The sequence below is a fragment of the Plecotus auritus genome (assembly GCF_963455305.1).
Source record: "Plecotus auritus genome assembly, chromosome: 7".
NCBI lineage: Eukaryota > Metazoa > Chordata > Mammalia > Chiroptera > Vespertilionidae > Plecotus > Plecotus auritus.
The window spans coordinates 3,826,466-3,846,842 of record NC_137774.1 but is presented as its reverse complement, the minus strand read 5'-3'; the positions used below and the strand labels follow the sequence as shown (position 1 = coordinate 3,846,842).

General features: G+C 51.4%; 1 protein-coding gene across 2 annotated transcripts in view; it reads right to left on the bottom strand.

The window, feature by feature from the left end:
• Nucleotides 1–12,006: 12,006 nt before the first annotated feature.
• The window catches only part of GRB2 (growth factor receptor bound protein 2), a 60,143-nt gene continuing 51,772 nt past the window's right edge, over nucleotides 12,007–20,377 (bottom strand). Inside the window, exons 4-6 of one of the 2 annotated variants that reach the window (XM_080682423.1) lie at nucleotides 18,351–18,473; nucleotides 14,903–15,071; nucleotides 12,007–14,138 (exon numbers count right to left, since the gene is read on the bottom strand). In XM_080682423.1, coding sequence (XP_080538549.1) covers nucleotides 13,953–14,138; nucleotides 14,903–15,071; nucleotides 18,351–18,473 — 478 coding nt within the window. In that variant the 3' untranslated portion in view covers nucleotides 12,007–13,952. The remainder of the gene's footprint in view (nucleotides 14,139–14,902; nucleotides 15,072–18,350; nucleotides 18,474–20,377) is intronic. The other variant, XM_080682424.1, reaches the window with a different exon arrangement.

The following is a 20,377-nucleotide window of genomic DNA, read 5'->3' as shown; positions in this document are numbered from 1 at the left end:
TAGTTTTCTTGCTTTCTGGTCTGACAAGATGTTCTCGGCTCATTACAATTTTTTTTTAAATATATTTTATTGATTTTACAGAGAGAGGAAGGGAGAGAGATAGAGAGCCAGAACCATCAACGAGAGAGAAACATCAATCAGCTGCCCCCTGCACACCGCCCACTGGGGACGTGCCGGCAACCAAGGTACATGCCCCTGACCGGAATCGAACCCGGGACCCTTCAGTCCACAGGCCGACGCTCTATCCGCTGAGCCAAACCGGTCAGGGCTCATTACAATTTTTAAACCAGGTCCACTGAGATACAGTAGACATACAGTTGACTACATGTATTCAGAGTGAGCAGTTTTATGTTTTGACGTGTGGTGTACATCACCACAAGATAGTGAGCATACATCCATGCTCCCAAAAGATTCCTCATGCCCCTTTGCTGTCCCTCCCTCTTGCCCTCTCTTCTCCCTCCCCCTTCCCCAAGCAATCTCTTTTTTTTTTTTAAATATATTTTATTGATATTTTACAGAGAGGAAGGAAGAGGGACAGAGAGCCAGAAACATCGATGAGAGAGAAACATCGATCAGCTGCCTCCTGCACACCTCCCACTGGGGATGTGCCCGCAACCAATGTACATGCCCTTGACTGGAATCGAACCCGGGACCCTTCAGTCCGCAGGCCAACGCTCTATCCACTGAGCCAAACCGGTTTTGGCCCCAAGCAATCTCTGATCTGCTCTCAGTCATTATGGGTTAGTTTGCATTTTATAGAATTTTAGATAAAAGGAATCATACATGATGTCCTTTATGCCTGGCTTCTTGCCCTCAGCATAACCATCAATAAATTTTTTTTTAAAGTGAAGGTGGTCCACAGTGAGCAGAACCTGGTACCGAAATTTAATTTCCTGAAAAGTGTCCCCACAGTGCCCTTCAGGGCTCCCTCTGTTCTGGGTCATTTCTGCTGTCTCCCTGCTTGAAGACGGCCTTATTTCCCCAACCTTTGTGCTCGATCTCTATTTTCCATTAGTTTTGTGGGCTGACCGCTAACCTCTCTCTTCAGCTACAGAAATCGTTGGGTCTGCTTTGTTCTCCTGGCCCAGAACAAGCCCACATTTTAGAATAGGCTCCCCAGTGACCACTCAACAGAAGAGCCAGCAGGACTTCTGGCTGAAGGCTGCTGGTAGAGTGAGTTAGACTCAGAGGACCACAGACCCTCAGAGCTGGGAAGACTCACGGCCTGGGGCCAGGGCCCAGGGCCCAGAGCGACTACCAGCCGTGGGCAAACTACGGCCCGCGGGCCGGATCCGGCCCGTTCAGCTGTTCTATCCGGCCCGCGGAGCCGAAAGAGTGGAGGGTTCTCTTACTCTCCCCTCCGCTCCTTTACTTTGAATTTATATTAGTTCACACAAACACTCCATCCATGCTTTTGTTCCGGCCCTCCGGTCCAGTTTAAGACCCCATCGTGGCCCTCGAGTCAAAAAGTTTGCCCACCCCTGGACTAGGCGATGCGTCCAAGGTCCCCATGGAGAGATGGCAAATTGGTGGCCGAGCTGAGAGGAGATTAATGGCAGGGGCCCGTTTTCCTGGGCTTACACCTGGTTCTAGTTTTTGCATATTTGAAATCCGGTCATTTCATTTTAAGTTAAATATTCTAAGCAAATCATATCATGTGAAAAGAGAAACAGGAAAATAACGGTTCCTGTCAGGTTAAGGAAGTGAATCCTTCTGTGACCTCATCAACATTTACCCTAAACAGACCCATTAAAAGCTCCTTTGGACTTCCCCCACCTCCTCGCTCCTCGGGGGAGTAAATACCTCGTGGCCTTGACAAACAGAGTTGGCCTGCATCAGCTGCCCAAGGCGATGACCTTTTCCCGCGGAGGCAGGAGAATCTCTTGCTGCCTGAGTGGGTGGTCGGCCATGCCCCCCGGAAGAGGCCCGAGACCAGGAGGTGACTTGCTGTGGCTCTTTGGCAAGGCACTGTTTCTCTGGGCTGCAACTTCTCCATCTGTAAAGATAAAGGGTTGAACTACAGGGTGTCCATGCCTTGCTGCCTCTGTACCTCCACAGGTATAATGAAGTAAGCAACGCAAGGGTTCTCAAATGCAGATTAGGCCCGGCTGGCGTGGCTCCGTGGTTGAGCGTCAACCTATGAACCAGGTCACGGTTTGATTCCTGGTCAGGGCACATGCCGGTTGTGGACTCCATCCCCAGTGTGGGGCGTGCAGGAGGCAGCCGATCGATGATTCTCTCCCATCATTGATGTTTCTATCTCTCCCCCTCCCTTCCTCTCTGAAATCAATAAAAGTATATTTAATAAAAATAAAAATGCAGATTAGCCCTCATCCTGACCGAACAGGTCTGATGTGTGGCCTGGGAATAAGAATGTTGGTTGGTGGCCCCTGTTTGGAAAGACACTGCGTTGGGAATACAGTCCCAGCTGGTCATCCGAGGCTGCTCTGTTTCTTTCTCCTTCCTGGTGACTCAGGATGAGATGAAGGATTTCTGTTTCCCATCATGTTTTGAGGGTCTGTGCGCCCAGACACTGTTTTAGATGCTAGGGATATAGCAATGAACAAGTTAGAAATTCCCTCCTGTTGGAGCTGACTTCCTTCACTTAGTAATAGGTACCAAAGCTTCCTCCATCTTTCCGTGGCTCCACAGTTCCTATCTCTTTAGTGCTGAGTCATCGTCCACTGTCTGGAGGTGTCACACCGTTTGTTTATCCAGTCACCTACTGGAGGACATCTCGGGTGCTGGTAGCAATGATGAATGAAGCTCCTCTAAATACCTATGTGCTGGTTTTTGTGTGCACATAGTTCCATCACTCTTACTTACTATTTTATTTTGAAACTCTAGGGCTCTACGTTAGAGAACATCATGAAGAACCAACAATTGTTGGAGGGTTCTGGAGAAGTCCTGACGGCCTGCAGGCACCAAAGATGGAGGCTCCTCTGATCCAGTTCCTTTTGTGGTTCTTTCAGATTAACTCAGCAAATGACTCAAACATCAGTAAACGAACCAAGAAAAGAAAAGAAGAGAGAGAGGATTTACTGTCCAGTAATTTTCAAAAGCTGATTTCTTATGCATTTCAACTTTCTTCTGTTGCTCTCCTCGGCAGAGCCGAGCAGGAGGCTATAGGGTGTCGATGTCAGTCCGAAGAGAAAGGTTTCCAAGTTCGCTGGAGGGGTCTCCAGCCTTCCGGTTTTCAGCGTTTGGTTCTCTCTGACCAAATCGTCCACCTCACCCACCACCCATTTCTGAGCTTTCCTGAGAAGGCGTTTCCTGCTGTGTCTCAGCAAAGCCAGTCTTCACTCACCCCCAAATGCGCAGAGGGAGAGAGTGGGTGCAGCCGTATCATGAAGGAAGCGCTGGCGTGCCCCTGTCAACCACAGTCCACGTCTTCCCCCACGACTTCTGGTCCCACCAGAATGGAGGATGACTACTTCTGGGAACCTCAAATCTGGTTGCTAAGTTGAACGATAAAAAGATAAATAACCCAATAAACAAACTAGGCGAGATATTGGAACAAACATTTCACAAGGAAAGATACAGATGGACAATAAGCAACTGAACACCATTCGTCAAAAGGAAATGCAAATTAAAACCATGATGAGACGCCACCATGCATACCCACCAGACGGCTAAAATTCAAAAGACTGACATCACCAAATGGCGGCAAAGCTGTGGAGCAACTGGAACTCACACAGTGCCGGCGGGCGTGGGAAATGGTACAAACGCGTGGGAAAAGGTCAGGCAGTTTCTTATGAAGTTAAACATCTACACACCCATGGATCCAAGAGAACTGAAAACGGGTTTACAAAAAGGTATGAATAAGCATGTTCATTGCCGCCCACGCTGGAAAGAGCTTCGCCGTTCACCAGCAGAGTACCATGCGATGTCACATATCCACACGACGGACCACAACTCAGTGATGGAAAGTCAAGAGCCACTGGAACATGCCACAACATGGATGTCTCAAAAACGTCCATGTCTTTTGCCCTGTTACATCCTGCTCCATTCATCCACCCCTCGGAGAGCAGGGTTGGGTGACCCAGGGCTTGGAGTTGAAGAGGATAAAGTGGTGATAGGAATTACCGTGGGAAGCGCACCGTATTGGTCCTATGAGAGGAAGTCCATGTGCTCTGCCCCCCAGGCCCTGTAGGCTCCGCCTCAGCCTCAGCCATTCCCCTAGAACTCTCTGGCCATGATTGTTCCTTCTAGAATTCAGCACGCGGGAGCCCGTGTACTCTGTGTATGTGTGTATATATGATTTACCGTTTCAACCAACCATTTTTAAGCATACAACCCAGTGGCATCAATTCCATTTACAGTGTTGTGCAACCATCACTGCTCTTTCTGAAACTGTTTCATTACGCCAGACAGAAACTCTACCCATTGAGCAATAATGCCCTGTTCCCTTCTCTTCCTGGCGCCTGGTAACCGCAAATCTACTGTCTCCATGGATTTGTCTGTTGTAGCTATTTCATGTAAGTGGAACCATGCAATATCTGTCCTTTTGTGTCTGGTTAATTTCACGGAACATAAGGCTCTCAAGGTTCATCCACATGGTAGCATGTAACTAGAACCTCATTCCTTTTTTATGGTTGAATAATATTCCACTGGCATGTGCAGATTGCATTTTGTCTATGCGTTCATGTCTCGATGGACACATGGTTGCTTTCCCCCGCTTAGCTATGTGAATAATGCTGCAACAGAAGTGGCATTCAGGGACCTGTTTGAATTCTTACTTTCAAATTTTTGGGGTATATGCCCAGGAGTGGAATCATTGGATTGGATTGTAATTCTCTGTGTCGCTTTTTGAGGAATCATCAAACTGGTCTCCATAGCAACTTTACATTGGCAGCAACCATGGATGAGGGTTCTAATGCCTCGCATCCCCTCGATACTTGTTTTTTTTTAATGCCATGTGCTTTTGCATATATAATATTCCCTTTCCCCCCCAGCATCTCTCTGAAGTCATTCCTGACCCCATCCAAATGTGGTTCTCCTCTCCCGCCCGCTCCACACCCACACATCTTGAGCTCCCAGGTAAATTTCTGATTATCTCTGTCTCCAGTACCTGCCAGAGGCCCATGTTCAAATGCTCAGTAATCCTGTGGTGTGCGGGGTTGGCGGAGGGGGCGGGGGGAAAGAATCGGTACCCCACTCTGGCTCAGAGTGAGATGATTTCCCTCTCCCACACCTGCCTCCACCCCTCGGAAGGTATTTACAGACAGGGAAACATGGGCGTGGAGGAGAGTTATAGGCAGAGGAGAGTTGAATAGAGAAAGATGGTGGGGGCATCTTCGGCTGTCTTTCTTTGCTCACCTTCTGGAGATACACCTGCTTCTGAGGCCCCTTGAATTCTGGAGAAAAAGGGATGTCAGGGAATGTGGGGATGGGCCACTTGGTAGGCAGGCATGAACAGTGGGGTGTCGGGATTAGACTTGGCTGCAGGAAAGTGACAGAGCCCCACGAGAACAGTGGCTGGAATCCATCAAAGCCCAGAGGAAGCCGTGCAGGGCTGGTTCGGCAGCGGTCTCCACTAAATCGCAGGGCCCCTGGCTCCCTGCAGTTCACCAGGCCACCACCCCAGGGCGTGGTCCTCACGGTCTGTCAGACCGCAGCTGGAATTCCAGCCACAGGGTGGATGGAGGAAGGACTGAAAGAGAAAGGAGTCTGGGGGAGGGACTTGCAGCTGCCCCATGAGACTGGCTTGGATCCTCTTGGCCAGAACTTGGTCACATGGCCACACCTAAATGCTAGAGTGGCTGAGACAAGTGGCCTTTACTCTGGGGAGCCACGTAGAGGCTGAAAGTTGAGCATCCCACTACTACAGAGCGAGAGGAGAGGAGGAAGAGGAGGGGAGAAAATGGCAGCCGCCTGTCTGCTATGGAAGGACCAACAAAGAGAAACATGAATTGAATAAGTACCATACTTCTTGCATTGTGCTTGATATTTTTTAAAATATATTTTATTGATTTCAGAGAGGGAGAGAGAGATAGGAACATCAATGCTGAGAGAGAATCATTGATCGGCTGCCTCCTCCATGCCCCCCCACTGGGGATCAAGCCCGCAACCCGGGCATGTGCCCTTGACTGGAATCGGACCATGATTCCATCTACCCTTCAGTCCGCAGGCCGACACTCTATCCACTGAGCCACACCAGCCAGGGCTGTGCTTGGTATCTTAATGTATTAGTTACTTCTCCTCCAAACCCTCGGAGGCAGGCCGACCTTGTATCACATCATAATGATGAGGAAACGGGTTATACAACGAGTGGGATCCAGAGCTGGAATCTGAACTTTGTCATGGCCCCTCCCCGCCCAATTTATATGTTGAAGGAAAACTTTGAAACATCCCCAAAGGAACTGAAACGGAAGACGGATGTGTTCTTTCTTGGATAGGAAGACTCAACATTGTAAAGATGTCGGCTCTTCTGAAGGGAGCTCATACATTGAACATGATCAGGTGTTTGGGGTTTTGAGTCTGGGAACTGGTTTCTCGGAGGATGTGGGCTTGTAGAATCAGTCCCACGTCAGGGTGGGATAAGCAGACAAGCAGAGAGGAAGAGAGACCTTGGCCTCAGCTCAGAATGGCGAAAGCCAGAGATGCCAGGAGGGACTTAGGGGGCCAAGGAGTTCGAGACTTGGCCCAGGCTCGGAGCGCCTGGCATGCCAAGGTCAGAATCGGGTCCAGTCCCACTGCACCAACTTGGGGACATCGGCTTGTTTTTTCAACAGATGAGCAAAGCGAGCAGAGGTGAAGGGCCCTCCCCAAGGTCACACAGTCTGGAATAAAGCCCTGGGTCCCATGACTCCAATCTCGAGCTCTTTCTCCTATGTCACCACTCCTGAGGGCCAGGAGTCTGCCCTTTGCCCTCTAGACAACCTGGCGCTCAGCAAGGTTTCTCAGCGGAAGAGGGAAGGCGTAGGGCAGTTTGGGGACAATCAGGGTTGGCGGGGGGCAGCAGCAGGGTGGAGGATGAAGGGTCTGAACGAGGATGGCCAGAGAGGCAAGTCCCTGCAGCAGCATTCCTGGACACACCTGCCCTGGCACCGGGTGGCCCTGGTTTGCTTCGCTGGCCTCTCCCGAGTCTCCTTTGCTGCTCCTTTTTCTTTCCTCATCCCATCCTCAGGGCCTTGGGCTGGGCCCCACATCCCGCTCTCTTCCCTCACGTAGAGTGCAGAGTGTGAAGTCTCACCTGGGGCTGTAGCTTATGGGCCACATATTGCACGATTCCATTTATATGAAACTAGAGGCCTGGTGCACAAATTTGTGCATGGGTGGGGTCCCTCAGCTTGGCTGGCGATCAGGGCCTATCAGGAGGGCTGGCTGGCTTGGGGGAGGGACCGTGAGAGGTTGGCCAGCTGGCCGTGGGAGGTTGGTTGTGGGAGTGCACTGACCACCAGGGGGCAGCTCCTGCATTGAGCGTCTGCCCCCTGGTGGTCAGGGCATGTCATGGCAACTGGTCGACCGGTCATTTGGTCACTTAGGCTTTTATATATATAGATGTTCAGATCAGGCAAATCCATAGAGACAGAAAGCATACTGGTGGTTCTGGGGCAGGTAGGGGTTGGGAGAAAGTGGGAAGTGACTGATCGTGGATACATGTGTGTGTTTTTTTGGAGATCACGAAAATGTTCCAAAATTGCACAGCTGGTGTGGCACGGTGGTTGAGTGTCAATCCATGACCCAGGGGGTTATGTTTCCATTCCAGTCAGGGCACATGCCCAGGTTTTGGGCTTGATCCCCAGTAGGGGGTGTGCAGGAGGCAGCCGATCTATTATTCTTTCTCATCGTTGTTGTTTCTTTCTCTCTCTCCCTCTTCCTTCCTCTCTGAAATAAATGTTCCAAAATTGATTGCATAATCGTGACTAACACTAAACACCATCGAATGGTATACTTCCAATGGGTGACTTGATGACAAGTGAATTGTATCTCAATAAAGCCATCCTTAAAATAACCCCAAGCCCCAAGCCCCCAGGGCTTCTCACTTCCAGCTCCTTCCTGAGGCTTACAGGGCCCCCTTCGTCAGCCTCTGCCCCTGCCTGAGCCAGCTCCTCCTTGGACCCCGATCTCTCTCTCTCCCTCTCTCTCTACATGCAGGTCTTTCTGGAAATTGCAGTGCCTCCTGCCCAAGGCCTCCTGCCCTGAATACATCCCTCTCTCTCCACGGAGCGACCACCCTGTTCAGTGTTTAGCTCTCTATGTATGCATAACTGTCTGGTCTTCCCCAACCTCGAGACAGGTGGGAGCTGCTGCTGAATGTTCCCCAACTCCTACACGCCTCTTCATCGTGCCAGCCCTCCCACTGAGGCATTATTTGGCCGCCTTCCCCAGCAGAGAGCAAGGCTGGGGTGCCGGCACCATGGGCCTCATTTGTAGCAGCGTCTGGGACAGACTTTTCTTACCTCAGGTGATGGATAAGCACCGGAAGTCCCAGGCACCCTTCTAGCTGCGAGGGATGCAACCGTGAGCGAGTCCCTGCCCCAGGAGCTTACAGTCTGCTGGGGAAGGTGGGCAGAATGTGTGCACCCAGCGAGGCGGCGATGGGGGCTGTGCAGAAAAGCAGTGCTGGAGGCCAGGCGGTGACTAACCACATTTAGGGAGGGCTTCTCTGAGTGAGGACTCCTACCTGAGCGGAGGCCTGAATGAAGCACCTGCCCAGTGACTGAACGAGGTCATGGGGTCAAAATAGTAAGGGCAGCGGGGCTGGGCACCAAGAGCCCGCCACATGGGCTACCAGACTGTGGCCTTGTGACTGCTTCCGTGCATCTGAGGTCACGATGAGCAACTCCATTTCCTTCCCCCAAACTAACGGTTTCAGCGGGGCCTCTCAGGGTTCTCTCTTGCTGACTGGTTTCCGGTGTGGCCCTGGGATGGCAGGGTAGGGTGGTGCTGTGACTAAGAGTCTACGATGAGCTGGGGGCCCCCCTGCTCCCCTGCATCCAGCCAGCAGCAGGAGAAAGCGGGGGACCAGCCAGGCCTAGAAGTGGCGCATCTCATGCGAATTCCACAGGAGGCTGGCACAGCTCCCCGCTCCCCTGAGCGAGCACCTCAGCAGCCTCCCCTGGTCTCTCCTGTGCACCCCTGAAATCAGCTTTCATTGTGCCGTCCATCTCCCGGGCCTATGGAACCCTCTGCGTCGGCAGGGGGTGTGGGCACTGTTCGGCCTGGGCTCCAAGCCCCATGAACCCACCTGGACTCTTCCTCAGTGCAGGGGACACTGTGCTCTTCCCACCACATCCCTCTGCCAACACTGCACCGCCTGCGCGTGGGCTGGGTCTACGTGTTCTATTCAAATCCGTCTCCCCCAAGACCTGGTCCGAGTCCCATCTGCTTCACACTCCCCCCGCCGACTGTGTCAGCCACACTGCCTGTCTGGAATTCTCGCTTCCATCAGCTCGCATACCAACACACCCATCACTACCGGAGAACATGTGGGTACCATGGACGGAAGCCTGATGTGAGCTGAATAGAAAAGGGGGCGCCCGTACCCTTTGACTCCTAGGCACAGGAAAGGGTTAGGGGAGGGGTCAGCCCTTCACCCTTTTGGCTTCGACCTGAGGGCACCTGGGCCGGCTCGGGCACTCATGCCACATCAGTGGCCCTGGAGGGAGGCAGGCCGTTAAGAGGCTATTCAGACCCAGAGGACGCCTGGGGTGACTGCTTTCTGACCAGGGGGCGGAGCCAGGCCTCCCTTGCCTTGCTGTGCTTTGCTTTGTTGAGCCTCACAGACCCTCCCCCAGCAAACGACTGGGCCTGGCTTGACTGGGCTGGACCCCAGCCCACACCTCCGAGGTCTGCCTGTATTAAACAGTAAGACTGTCCTTGGAGCCTTAGCTGGTTTGGCTCAGTGGATGGAGCATCAGCCTGCAGACTGAAAGGTCCCAGGTTCGATTCCGGTCAAGGGCATGTACCTTGGTTGCGGGCACATCCCCAATGGGGGGTGTGCAGGAGGCAGCTGATCGATGTTTCTCTCTCATCCGTGTTTCTAACTCTCTATCCCTCTCCCTTCCTCTCTGTAAAAAATCAATAAAATATATTTAAAAAAAACAGACCGTCCTTGGAGACCCGAGACCAGTGTTGCTTATTGGACGGGCCAGAACCAAGTCTTGACTGACTGCCAGGAGTGTCTCTTTGGGCTGGATACTGTGTGCCTTTTAAACCCACTCCGTCCGTTTCAGAGGCGTGCTTGGAGGGCTCTGAGTAGCGAGTGGGTTCACTGCCGCCACCCTTTCTGTTCACGAGTCAGTGCTGCTGGCACGCAGAATGGCACTCGTACTTCCTGACGGTGGGGAGGCACCTAAGACGCGTGGTCACGGAGGATTCTGATGCGGCCATTCGATGGAGAGCACGTCGCTCACCTGCCTCGGGGCTCTGGCTGGAGCGAGGAGCCTGTCACCCCTGGGGCCGCACTGAAGCCCCCCAACTGAGGCAGACTCCGAGTGTGTCCAACCGCTCTTGTTCTTCCGTGTAAGGGAGGGCTCGGGTGTGGGGAATCCGCACTGCACGTAGCTACAGCGTCTGTAAGTATCGCCAGCCAAGGTGCCCCAGTACAAGTCCACTTTCCTTTTTCCTGGTTACCCGGGCACTTTGGGAGGTAAAACGTTCGAAGACCCCCTACCGTAAGCAGGTCAGCGGGGCAAGTGCAGGAGAGGCGGACCACTGGAGCCGTACATCCCCTTTCCAACCGGCCGCCCGGGCTGCCCTGGCGCTGTGACATCGCCTCGGGGCACCTGCTTGGAGCCAGGGCCACTGTCCCTCCAGTCACGCTGGAAGACGACCCTGTTCGCACTCCTAGGCCGCGACGTACGAGGGACGCCAGGAGGGCGACCGGCTCCAGCTGCGGCAGGGCCACGCTGCAGAGAGCAAGGGCAGGCCTAGCAGCCACCCACCCACCGGTAGCTTTCGTCATCACAGGCAGCTGTGGTCCCACGCCGTCTTCCCAAACGCTCCCACCAGATGCCTCCCTAGGAATTCCACCACCACGGTCGGAGGGGGTGCCATCACCCAGAAGTCTGTAACCAAAAGCAGCCTTTTCCCCATTCAATTCTGAGGCCATCGGTCAAACAGCGCAGAGCCTCCAGGAGACCGGCAGTGGCGGCCTAAGTTTTCCCCTCAGTAGCCCCATTTGGGGAATTTCTGCTCGGCCTCGAAGCAGCGGGCCTAGGTGGACCGTGCGACCAGCGGCTCCCCGCAGGCCAGCGCTGGGCGAGTTCCCTCTCACGCATGGTCACTGCGGAGAAGGAACTGAGAACGCGCGTCTGAGCTGGGCAGCCACAGCGGAGGTCGGCTGCTGGGCTCTATTTAGGAACTAGACCAAGAATGCAAGTGGAAATTCCTTGGGTTTCGTTTCTTTTCCGTTCACTCTCCAAACAAATCTTACTTGGTCTTCTGTAGCCAGTGCTGTGGGTGAACTGGCCGAGGCTCGCCCTAAAAACAGACAAGTATGTTTCGCACATCAGGAGTGCTTTGGCACAGCCCGGCCGGCGTGGCTCAATGCTTGAGCGTCCACTTACGAGCCAGGTCATGGTTCAATTCCTGGTCAGGGCACATGCCTGGGTTGCGGGAGGCAGCCTATCAATGATTCCCTCATCATTGATGTTTCTATCTCTTTCCCTCCCCCTTCCTCTCTGAAAACAAACAAACAAACAAAAAAAGGCTGCTTTCGGCACACACCATTCTGTCCCGGCCTTCACTGAGTGGGGAGGGGTAGCAAGGAGAGGAAATGGGTGAGGGGACAAGAACCAAGACAGCTGTGCTCTCGTCCTCACAGTTCCCAAAGTGTGGTCTACGTTTCCATCGGAAACGCCGAGAACGCCAGTTGGGCCCCGCACCCCGATCTGGAGTGTGTGAGGGCGGGGCCTGGAAATCTGCATTATGGACAAGCTCCCCCAGCGTCCCAGTAAGAGCCGAGGGGGGCACTGCTCCTGCTCCTCCAGGAGCCCAGGGACCCTGAGGCCCCCCAGGGGGCTGGGTGAGTCGGAAATGACACGAGTCCTGACTCCCTGACAGTTTTTAGGTTTTTATCTTAAAGGCAAAAAAAGATACAGAGTGAAGAAGTCATTGTAGGTTTATTATTCACAGTTAATCACTGCCTACCAAGTTGTATTCGCAGAGTTAAAGGGTTAAGTACATAGGTCTTTTTATTTAAACACTGATTTCTTTTAAATATATACACACAAAACTTAGTTCAGCAAGGCTCCATGATATACACCAATTCCAAAATAAAACAATCACGTGGTCCAGGTGCAGAATGCCAGATTCCTTTATCATCAGGGAGGGAGCGAGCAGAGGCCGAATTCTGTCCAGAGGAACAGCGCCTCCTGGGCCTCTGAGTCCGGCTCCATGACCAGAGTCCAGGGAGACTCCGACGACCACCCAGGACCGTCACCAGTCACCAACTCCGGGCCGGCTGTGCTGTGGGGAGGGACTGGGTGGAGAAAGTTCACAGGCACATGGCTCCGAGGGGCAAGAAGCTGGCAGGAGACGGACAGAGAGCTCTTCCGTGGACTCGGCCTGCCTACATTTCCAGTCTTCCCTTCCTGCTCTCCCTGCTTCTCGGAGACACTGAGTTTTGGGGGGCTGGGGTGGAGCAGCTATACACACAGCCCGCTGTGAATGGAGACAGGAAAACCACCCAGCTGCTTCGTGAACGCTGCCCTGCGGCTCACCTGGGCAGGTTAGGTGGGAACACAAGAGAAAAAAGGCATGAACAGGCACCCCTGGTTTGTAGAGCAAGAAAGATGAAGAGACGCTCGCTTTCCACCGCAGCGTAGGAACATGGCGCATCCGGACAGAGGGAGAGCGACAGTGTCAATTCCTCCGGCTTTCCCGTGTGTGAAACCTGCTGGCTCCAGGGTTTGAGTCAGGGGTCTTGGGGATCAAGGAGGGGGGCAGACAACACCTGAGATGGCAAAGTCAAGGACGCTTACCCCCTTTCAGCCAGACCCAGTCCAGTGTGGGCAGAGCTGCAGCCTGTCCTCCTGCCCCGGCAGCTGTCACACTGCTCCCTGGGCAGCGACCACTTCCGCCCCGTCACTTCCGGGGGCTCACAAGCATTAAAGCCGAACCTGAGCGCCTTGTGGCTCGGGTCGGGACAGGCAGCAGGCCATCCCCTCCCCTCTGCCTGCCGCCTGCTCTTCTCCACCTGTGCTCCCCGCACCGAGGGAAAGGCATTTACACAGACTAGGAGACACACGGGCTGAAAAGCTCTGGACTGTCTTTAACTTATTGTAAAACCAATCAAACAAAAACATCCCCCATAAGCAACCCTTAAGGAAGGAAAAGGCACTATGAAAACATGCTCAGCGATGCCGTTCGGGAGGGAAAGCGATGTCGGAGAGAGAGACAGGCTTGCAGTTTAACTTTCTCAGGAAGGCATGAGGGGCAGCGCTCCTTCCTTCTGCCCCCGCTGTTTCCAACTTTGACAAAATACATGGTGGGGGCTGGAGGGCAGAGTCCCCGTCCTGCCCCCTCTGGCAGACTTCGGAGTAAGCCCCCCACCCCCCGCGTCTCTATGGAGAACCCAGCAATGGCTGTTCTTTCAGTCCTTCTGACTAAAGCAGACATCTTGCATAGAGAAAATACCAGCCCACGTGGTTTCTTTTCTTTTATTGTTGGCATCGGCTAGGACTATATGTGGCATTAAACGTCATGCACTGATGGACAGAGAGAAAAAAGATGAAAAAGGACAAAGGAGGAGAACTAGGAGCAGCAGTGAAAACTTGTAATAAAAACTCTTTCTCTTAATTCATAGGTAAGTTTTGGCATTGTTATATCCAACTCCCCTCCCACCCCCCAAAGTTCCAACCAAAGTGAGAGAGAGGGTCACAGGTGACCCCGCCAGGTGCTCGGAGCTCCTGCTCAGGCTGCTGTGAGAGGCAGCTCCTGGGCTTAATTCATTTGTATGTGTTTAAATTTTTCACTTTCTTTAAATAATCTCTTCTTGATGCTTAGACGTTCCGGTTCACGGGGGTGACGTAATTGCGGGGAAACATGCCGGTCTGCCCGTGGCAAGCCCCTTTCCACCAGTTGGGGTCTGAGTTATCCATGACGTGGATAAAGTCTCCCCGACGGAACCCCAGCTCTCCATCCTCCTGGGGATCAAAGTCAAAGAGGGCTTGGACGTACGTCGGCTGCTGCAGAGGAGGGGCAGGGAGAAACACACACATTGCGTCCTGAGCGTGGCTAGTCCCGAGTGGGACTGGTTATGGGGGGGCCACAGATGAGTGCCAACCTTTCTACATTTCCCGAAGTAAACCCTCATTTCTGCCCCCCCCCCCCTGATTCGTACATGTCTTCAGTTGATGGGGCAGTGTGACTGTTCACCAATGCTCAGAGACGATGAGGGCAGGTCTCACTCGGTGGCCAGCTGTGCCACCTTATGAAGCAGAGCGGGGCAAGTGCTGCTTGAAGGGGAAGGAGCTTTGGAAACGGCCCTCAGGTTTGGTTTAACAGCCCGGACTGGGAAGTGCTTCAGTCCCTCCCACTTATCACTAGTAACATCCTGACTGTTTCATAGGGTCAGGAGTCCAGAGCTTGACTGAATGAGGTGGTGCTCAGCACGCACAGGAGGAGGGTTTCAGGACTTGGAACAGAGGGAGAGTGAGCCTCCTCCCTGCCCGCGAGGACTCCCCTCACAATTTGCTTCCAGGGGAGGGGTGTTGGAGAGTGTGTTAAAGACCCTCCTTCCGAGGGCTGCAGGTGGTCAACGGGCCACGCACTGCCTCAGAGGAGCAGCCCCTGGAGAGGCAAACCTATTTTATTTTACTGATTTCAGACTCAAATCTCTGGCATGAATTAAGGGTAACACTTTGAACAGGGAGTGTGGAAGCCCCAGAAGCAATCCTTTGAAGAGGCACCTGCTTGCCTGAGGAGCTGTTTTCACTGCTCTGAGGCTTACCTGTGGCACCTGCTCTATGTCCCGGAGGAATATCTGCTGGTTTCTGGAGACGGATGTAGATCTGTGATAATCTACCAGCTCATTCAAAGAATTGAACTTCACCACCCAGAGGAAATACTTTCCAGCTCCATCTCGTAGCACCTTAAAGTGCTGCACATCATTTCCAAACCTGGGGGGAGGCAGGGGACATATAGGAGACCAGGTTAGGGGGCTCAGTCCCGGTTAAGCCCAGGCCACCTGCCCATCAAGGAGGCCACACTCCTCAGGGCCCAAGGAGCGCAGGGCTGCCGCACAGCACGCCTCCTGGCTGGAGGGTTAGGGTGCTCACAGAGCTCCTGAGGCCCCTCCATTAGGACGGATGACTCCCAGGGACGCCATGAAGAACCCTTGCCAGGCAGGAAACCCTGTCCGCCGGTCTAATTCTGAAGACATTTATAAATAAAAGTCTTAACCGATGGCATGCCCCACATGGTACCAAAGGAAAGAAACAGCCTATTTAAGGCAAGGAGTGTGATTTAATTACATTTTCAAGTGCAAAATAGAATAATAGTAATATTATGAAAAATTAAAATCGTATGTGATTAAAATAAATAAGTAAATAAAATCTTATGTGATTTTAAAGACTTGTAAAAGGTGGAAAAGGAAATGCAGTACGCAGAGGAGACACTGGACATACGTTCAGTAGTTCTCTGTGCCTGGGTAAAGTCATGTGCTTTGTTTTTTTAATGAATTTTTTTAGAGAGAGAAGAAGGGCGAAGGATAGACAGATAGAAACATCAATGAGCGAGGAAGTCATCCATTGGCTGCCTCCTGCATGGCCCCCACTGGGGATCGAGCCCACATTCTGGGCATGTGCCCTGACTGGGAATCGAACCAGCAACCTCTTGGTTCCTGGGTTGATGCTCAACCACTGAACCACACCAGTCGGGCAAGTCATGCGTTCTGTTCAGGGATTTTAGTTCTGCTCATGGGGAAAAGGTCTCAGAACAAAATAATCTACTGGGACAACAAACAAAGAGGTCCAGGCAGCCCTCCTGCCCCCAGAAAAGGCTCCTCTACCACCTGGTTAAGGTAAGTGCTCCCTTCTACACGGGCCCCCAGCAGCAGCAAGAGCTGACTGAGCGATGGCCCACTATCACAGCGCTACCAGGCCAGCACAGCAGCTCCATGAAGGCTCTGCCTGTCCCGCTCACTGCCCAGCCCTCAAAAGGCATCTAAGAAGATTTGTTACATGAATGAAACTAGTCTCTCCTCTGGACCTGCAGTCTTAAAGCTAAAGAAACTAAACAACCCAGAAGGTGGCAGCACCGAGCGCCCAGGAAGGCACTGAGGAGACGCAGTGTTAGGAACAGCACAGGAAGTCCAAGTCCTCATTTGACTGTCGTCCACAGGTTCTGTGACTTTAAGGGAGATGACTTGAAACAAACCCGATTTTACCACGGGTGGACTGTATAAGCAAGAGTTCAGTTTCAACCACATCTCATCAATGTTATGATGTAGGGACCTGCAGTACTGCTGTTTCAAGCGAGAAAAGAGGACTGGGGGAAAGCTTTAGAGGAAGGACATATTCAACGACACTTCTGGCCCCACAGAAGTCCACCCCGTGTGCAGCGAGCTGGGTTCTGAAAGGACCGCGTGTTTCCCATCACAGACTCACAGCATCTTGAACCTAAAGAAACGTGTCGGAGACCGGGATTCTTGCACCTCCCTTGGGAAGGTGTTTGTGTTGATCAAGATGGTTAACGACTCTGGTTTCAAATCTTATTTCTAAAACAATAAGCACATGACTCTTTCAGCTTTTTATCTGGTAAAAGGGAGGGGTGGGGGAGCCTTCTGGCGGCTGCCGTGTGCCGTGATCAGTGGCACCCAGGCTGAGCGCTACCTGCCATGGGGAAGCCCAGTGAGTTTCCTGGCTGCTGCACTCCTTGTCCCACACTTTCGTTCACATGGGGTCAGGACAAAATACGAGGAAAACAGATGATGAAAACCAATTAAGCAGCAGCACACTGACACTTCCATCTCGAGGTGCTCTCACCAGACCCTCATTTGCATGTGCTTAGTCAAGCACCGAAAGCGTGGGGGAGGGTGGGGGTGTAGGGGAAATCTCTGTACCTTCCACTCATCTCTGCTGTGAACCTAAAACAGCTCTAAAAAATAAAGTCTACTAAAAAAAGCCATTGCTAGAAGAGAAAAACTTGTAATTAAATCCAGTTTGACTTTTTCATGTTGAGACTAAAAACTATGCTGGAAACATATCTATAAGGTATTGCAAATGCCACCTGAAATCACCTCCCATATCTTCACTGAGGAAAAAAAAATTCTAAATTTAAATCTACATATAAGAAAACCTACACTTTAACCAGATATTTGGTCTTAAAATGAAACGAGATATTCAGTTAATTTTTGAAACAGAAAAACAATCTTTACGCCCTAGCCGGTTTGGCTCAGTGGACAGAGCATCGGCCCGTGGATTGAAGGGTCCCGGATTCGATTCCGGTCAAGGGCATGTACCTCGGTTGCAGGCTCGATCCCCAGCCCCTGGTTGGGACGAGTGTGGGAAGTAACCAATCCATGTAGCTCTCTCACATGGATGTTTCTCTCTGTCTCTTCTCCTCCCTTCCACTCTCTCTAAAAATCAATGGAAAAAATATCCTCAGGTGAGGATTAAAAAAAATAAAAAATAAAACGAATCACGTCTTTATCATATAAATGAACTGGTTTGTAAGATTCCTAGGGGCGGGGTTCCTGTGATTCTATATTATTAACTAGAAAAGGACTGAATCAAGTGCAAATAGAAATGACAATCTGATTAGATATTCTTATGTCACAAGTGGGGGCTGATTTGCTTAGAATCCTCTAAGTTCCAATTTATATTCTCTGTGACTCCAGGGTGATAGAACGTCCTGCCTTCCCTAGTCCCTGTTCACCAGCTCCTTTCCACATTTAAATTTACCACAGGGAAACGCAAAAACAAACAAACAAACTCCCAAACCCCTTGTGACCTTTTAACTTAATGTGACAGGCCTCGGCTGGTGCTGGTAGATTTAAGCTAGATACCTGGTGGAGGCTCGAAAGGCAGCTGACGTGGCCATCGGCCATCGCCAGCTGTTAGAGAGCTGCAGGAGGCGGGGAAGGGGTGAGGAGCCAGGAGAGCTGTGAGGAGACAGACGGAGTGGTGGGGATTAGGGAGGACCGGCAAGCACGTGCTGTCCAAAGTGCTGCTGCTGTTCAGCAACTGGACTGCTTCCGTGGGGAGTCGAAACCCAGTGCTGCTAGAACACATTCTTAAGAGGGGCCAGAAATCAGTATTTTAATGTAAAATCTCCTGAACTGTAAGATACTGCCAGTTTGCAACCTCTGGTGTGTGTCAGCAGCCACCTGGCCTATGGCTTCACAACTGAGGTCAGCAGGAGACAAGGATCCAGGCACCCAACCAGGAAGTACTTACTTGACGGAGAGGGAGAAATCGCCAGGAGCACTCTCACTCTCTCGGATAAGGAAGGCCCCGTCATGCCGCTGTTTGCTAAGCATTTCTTCTGCCTTGGCTCTGGGGATTTTGCCAAAAAACCACCTAAGGAAGGAAGGCAAGCCGGTCAACATCTGCTTCCCCAGAAAGAAATGGGATATGCAGCCTCCGAAATGTGAGTAACAGAACTCTCCTTGACAGGGGAAGGGCCTCCCTCTTTACCCCTCAGTCTCAACACGCCCAATCACGCCGATCAATCAGGCCCTCCTTTGAGAGATGGACAATCTCCCTTCAAACGCCTTCCCCTACCCCGCTCTCCAGAAAGTGACTCAGAAGGCACTCTTCCCTTAAAGGTGGACACTTAAATATGGGCCTCCAGGGCCAAAGCCCCCTGGGCTCCCAACTGACTCACTGCAAGGCACCGCGGGAAGTCCAGGCTCCTGACGGAGGCACAGGGGGAGACAGGCTCCTTCTTGCAGCCATCTGATAAGGGTGCAGCTTTGCTACAGTGGGAATCGGGGGCAGGAAAGCTGGAAGGCCCAGGGGCTGGAGACAGGGTTACTTCTTGTAACAGCCCGAAGGGAAGAGGTTCAGGCTGTGAGAGGGCAGCCTCTGCTAGTAACTAAGGTTGGCCTTCCGCTCAAAGCCAGTCTCTCTGACCCTGCTCCAAGTTTACCTTTTAGGAGCCATCAGGAACATCATAATTTATCTATCATGTGCACAGGAAGCTAGTTGTAAAAGTCCATTTTTCATTTGGAGCAAGTTAGATTCTTTTGATACCAATGCTAATTCACCTTGGTGACAAGAAAGAGGGTGAATTCATGGAAACCTGTGTGAGCAACTGGCCTGTGACTTACCAGGAGGCAGAGGAGGAGAACACTTTTTAAAAGCTTAAAGTCACAGCTGCCTAAGTATTTCACATAAAAACCATACTAATTAAGATGGATAAACTGCGAAAACAATGTTCTCTTTTCAAAGTTGTCTGTAATATATTGTCATGATTATTTTTTAAAAAGCAGCCATGTTTCTTAGAGCTAATAAAGACCTGTCTGCCCTGCCCGTGTGGCTCAGTGGTTGAATGTTGTCCCAGGAACCAAGAGGTTGCTGGTTCAATTCCTGGTCAGGGCACATGACTGGGTTTCTGGCTCGATCCCTAGCGAGGGGAGTGCAGGAGGCAACCTATTGATGATGTTTCTCTCTCATCAATGTTTCTGTTTCTCTATCCCTCTCTTTCGAAAAATAAAAATAAAAATAAAAAAATCAATAAAAACATGCATTTTTTTAAAAAGACCTGTCTGCTTCATTGAACTCCTTACACAGTAATTAACATTCATTGAATTTACATTCAGAAGTTGCCATTAGTAACCTTTAAACATTCCTAAATCTACCTACTGTGTCCTTCTCATTTTGCTTCTCTAATGCCAAGCTGCCAGGAGCTGGTACAATCTATCTTCCTGCTTCTATGAATAATTCAAGGCTAAGTCCTCCAGTGCCTGGAAGTCAGGCCATACAAGAAAAATCACATATTAATAAAATAGACCGAGCTCCAGTTATGAAAGGAGAGCTGATAGTATTGATCATCTGAATGTTTTCTATTTTAATCTCTGGTCCTGTCAATGTGCTCGCACCATAGGCATCTGCCTGGGGTGGGGGAAGTTACTCAACAGCCACACTCATTCCTCCTAACCCCCCAAGACCTTCCCAGCAGCGGGCATTTTCTTTCCTTTCCCACTTTTTAAAAGTAATAAATACAAATTAAAATACCCTAGATGTGCATTCAGTAAAAATAATACGCAAGGCTCCTCGCTCAAACTCCCCAGAGGCTTCAACTGTTGGCAGTTACAAGTGTATGTTTTTAGAACTTCCCTTAGGTGCACAGATAGACAGACAAATATGGCTGCAGCGTTTTCTTGCCCCCAGTTAAAAATTAACTCAATTTTATTTTCAATTAAACAACAAAAACTTTAGTGAAGTAAAGTACACTAATTGGAATTTTCACAAAGTAAACA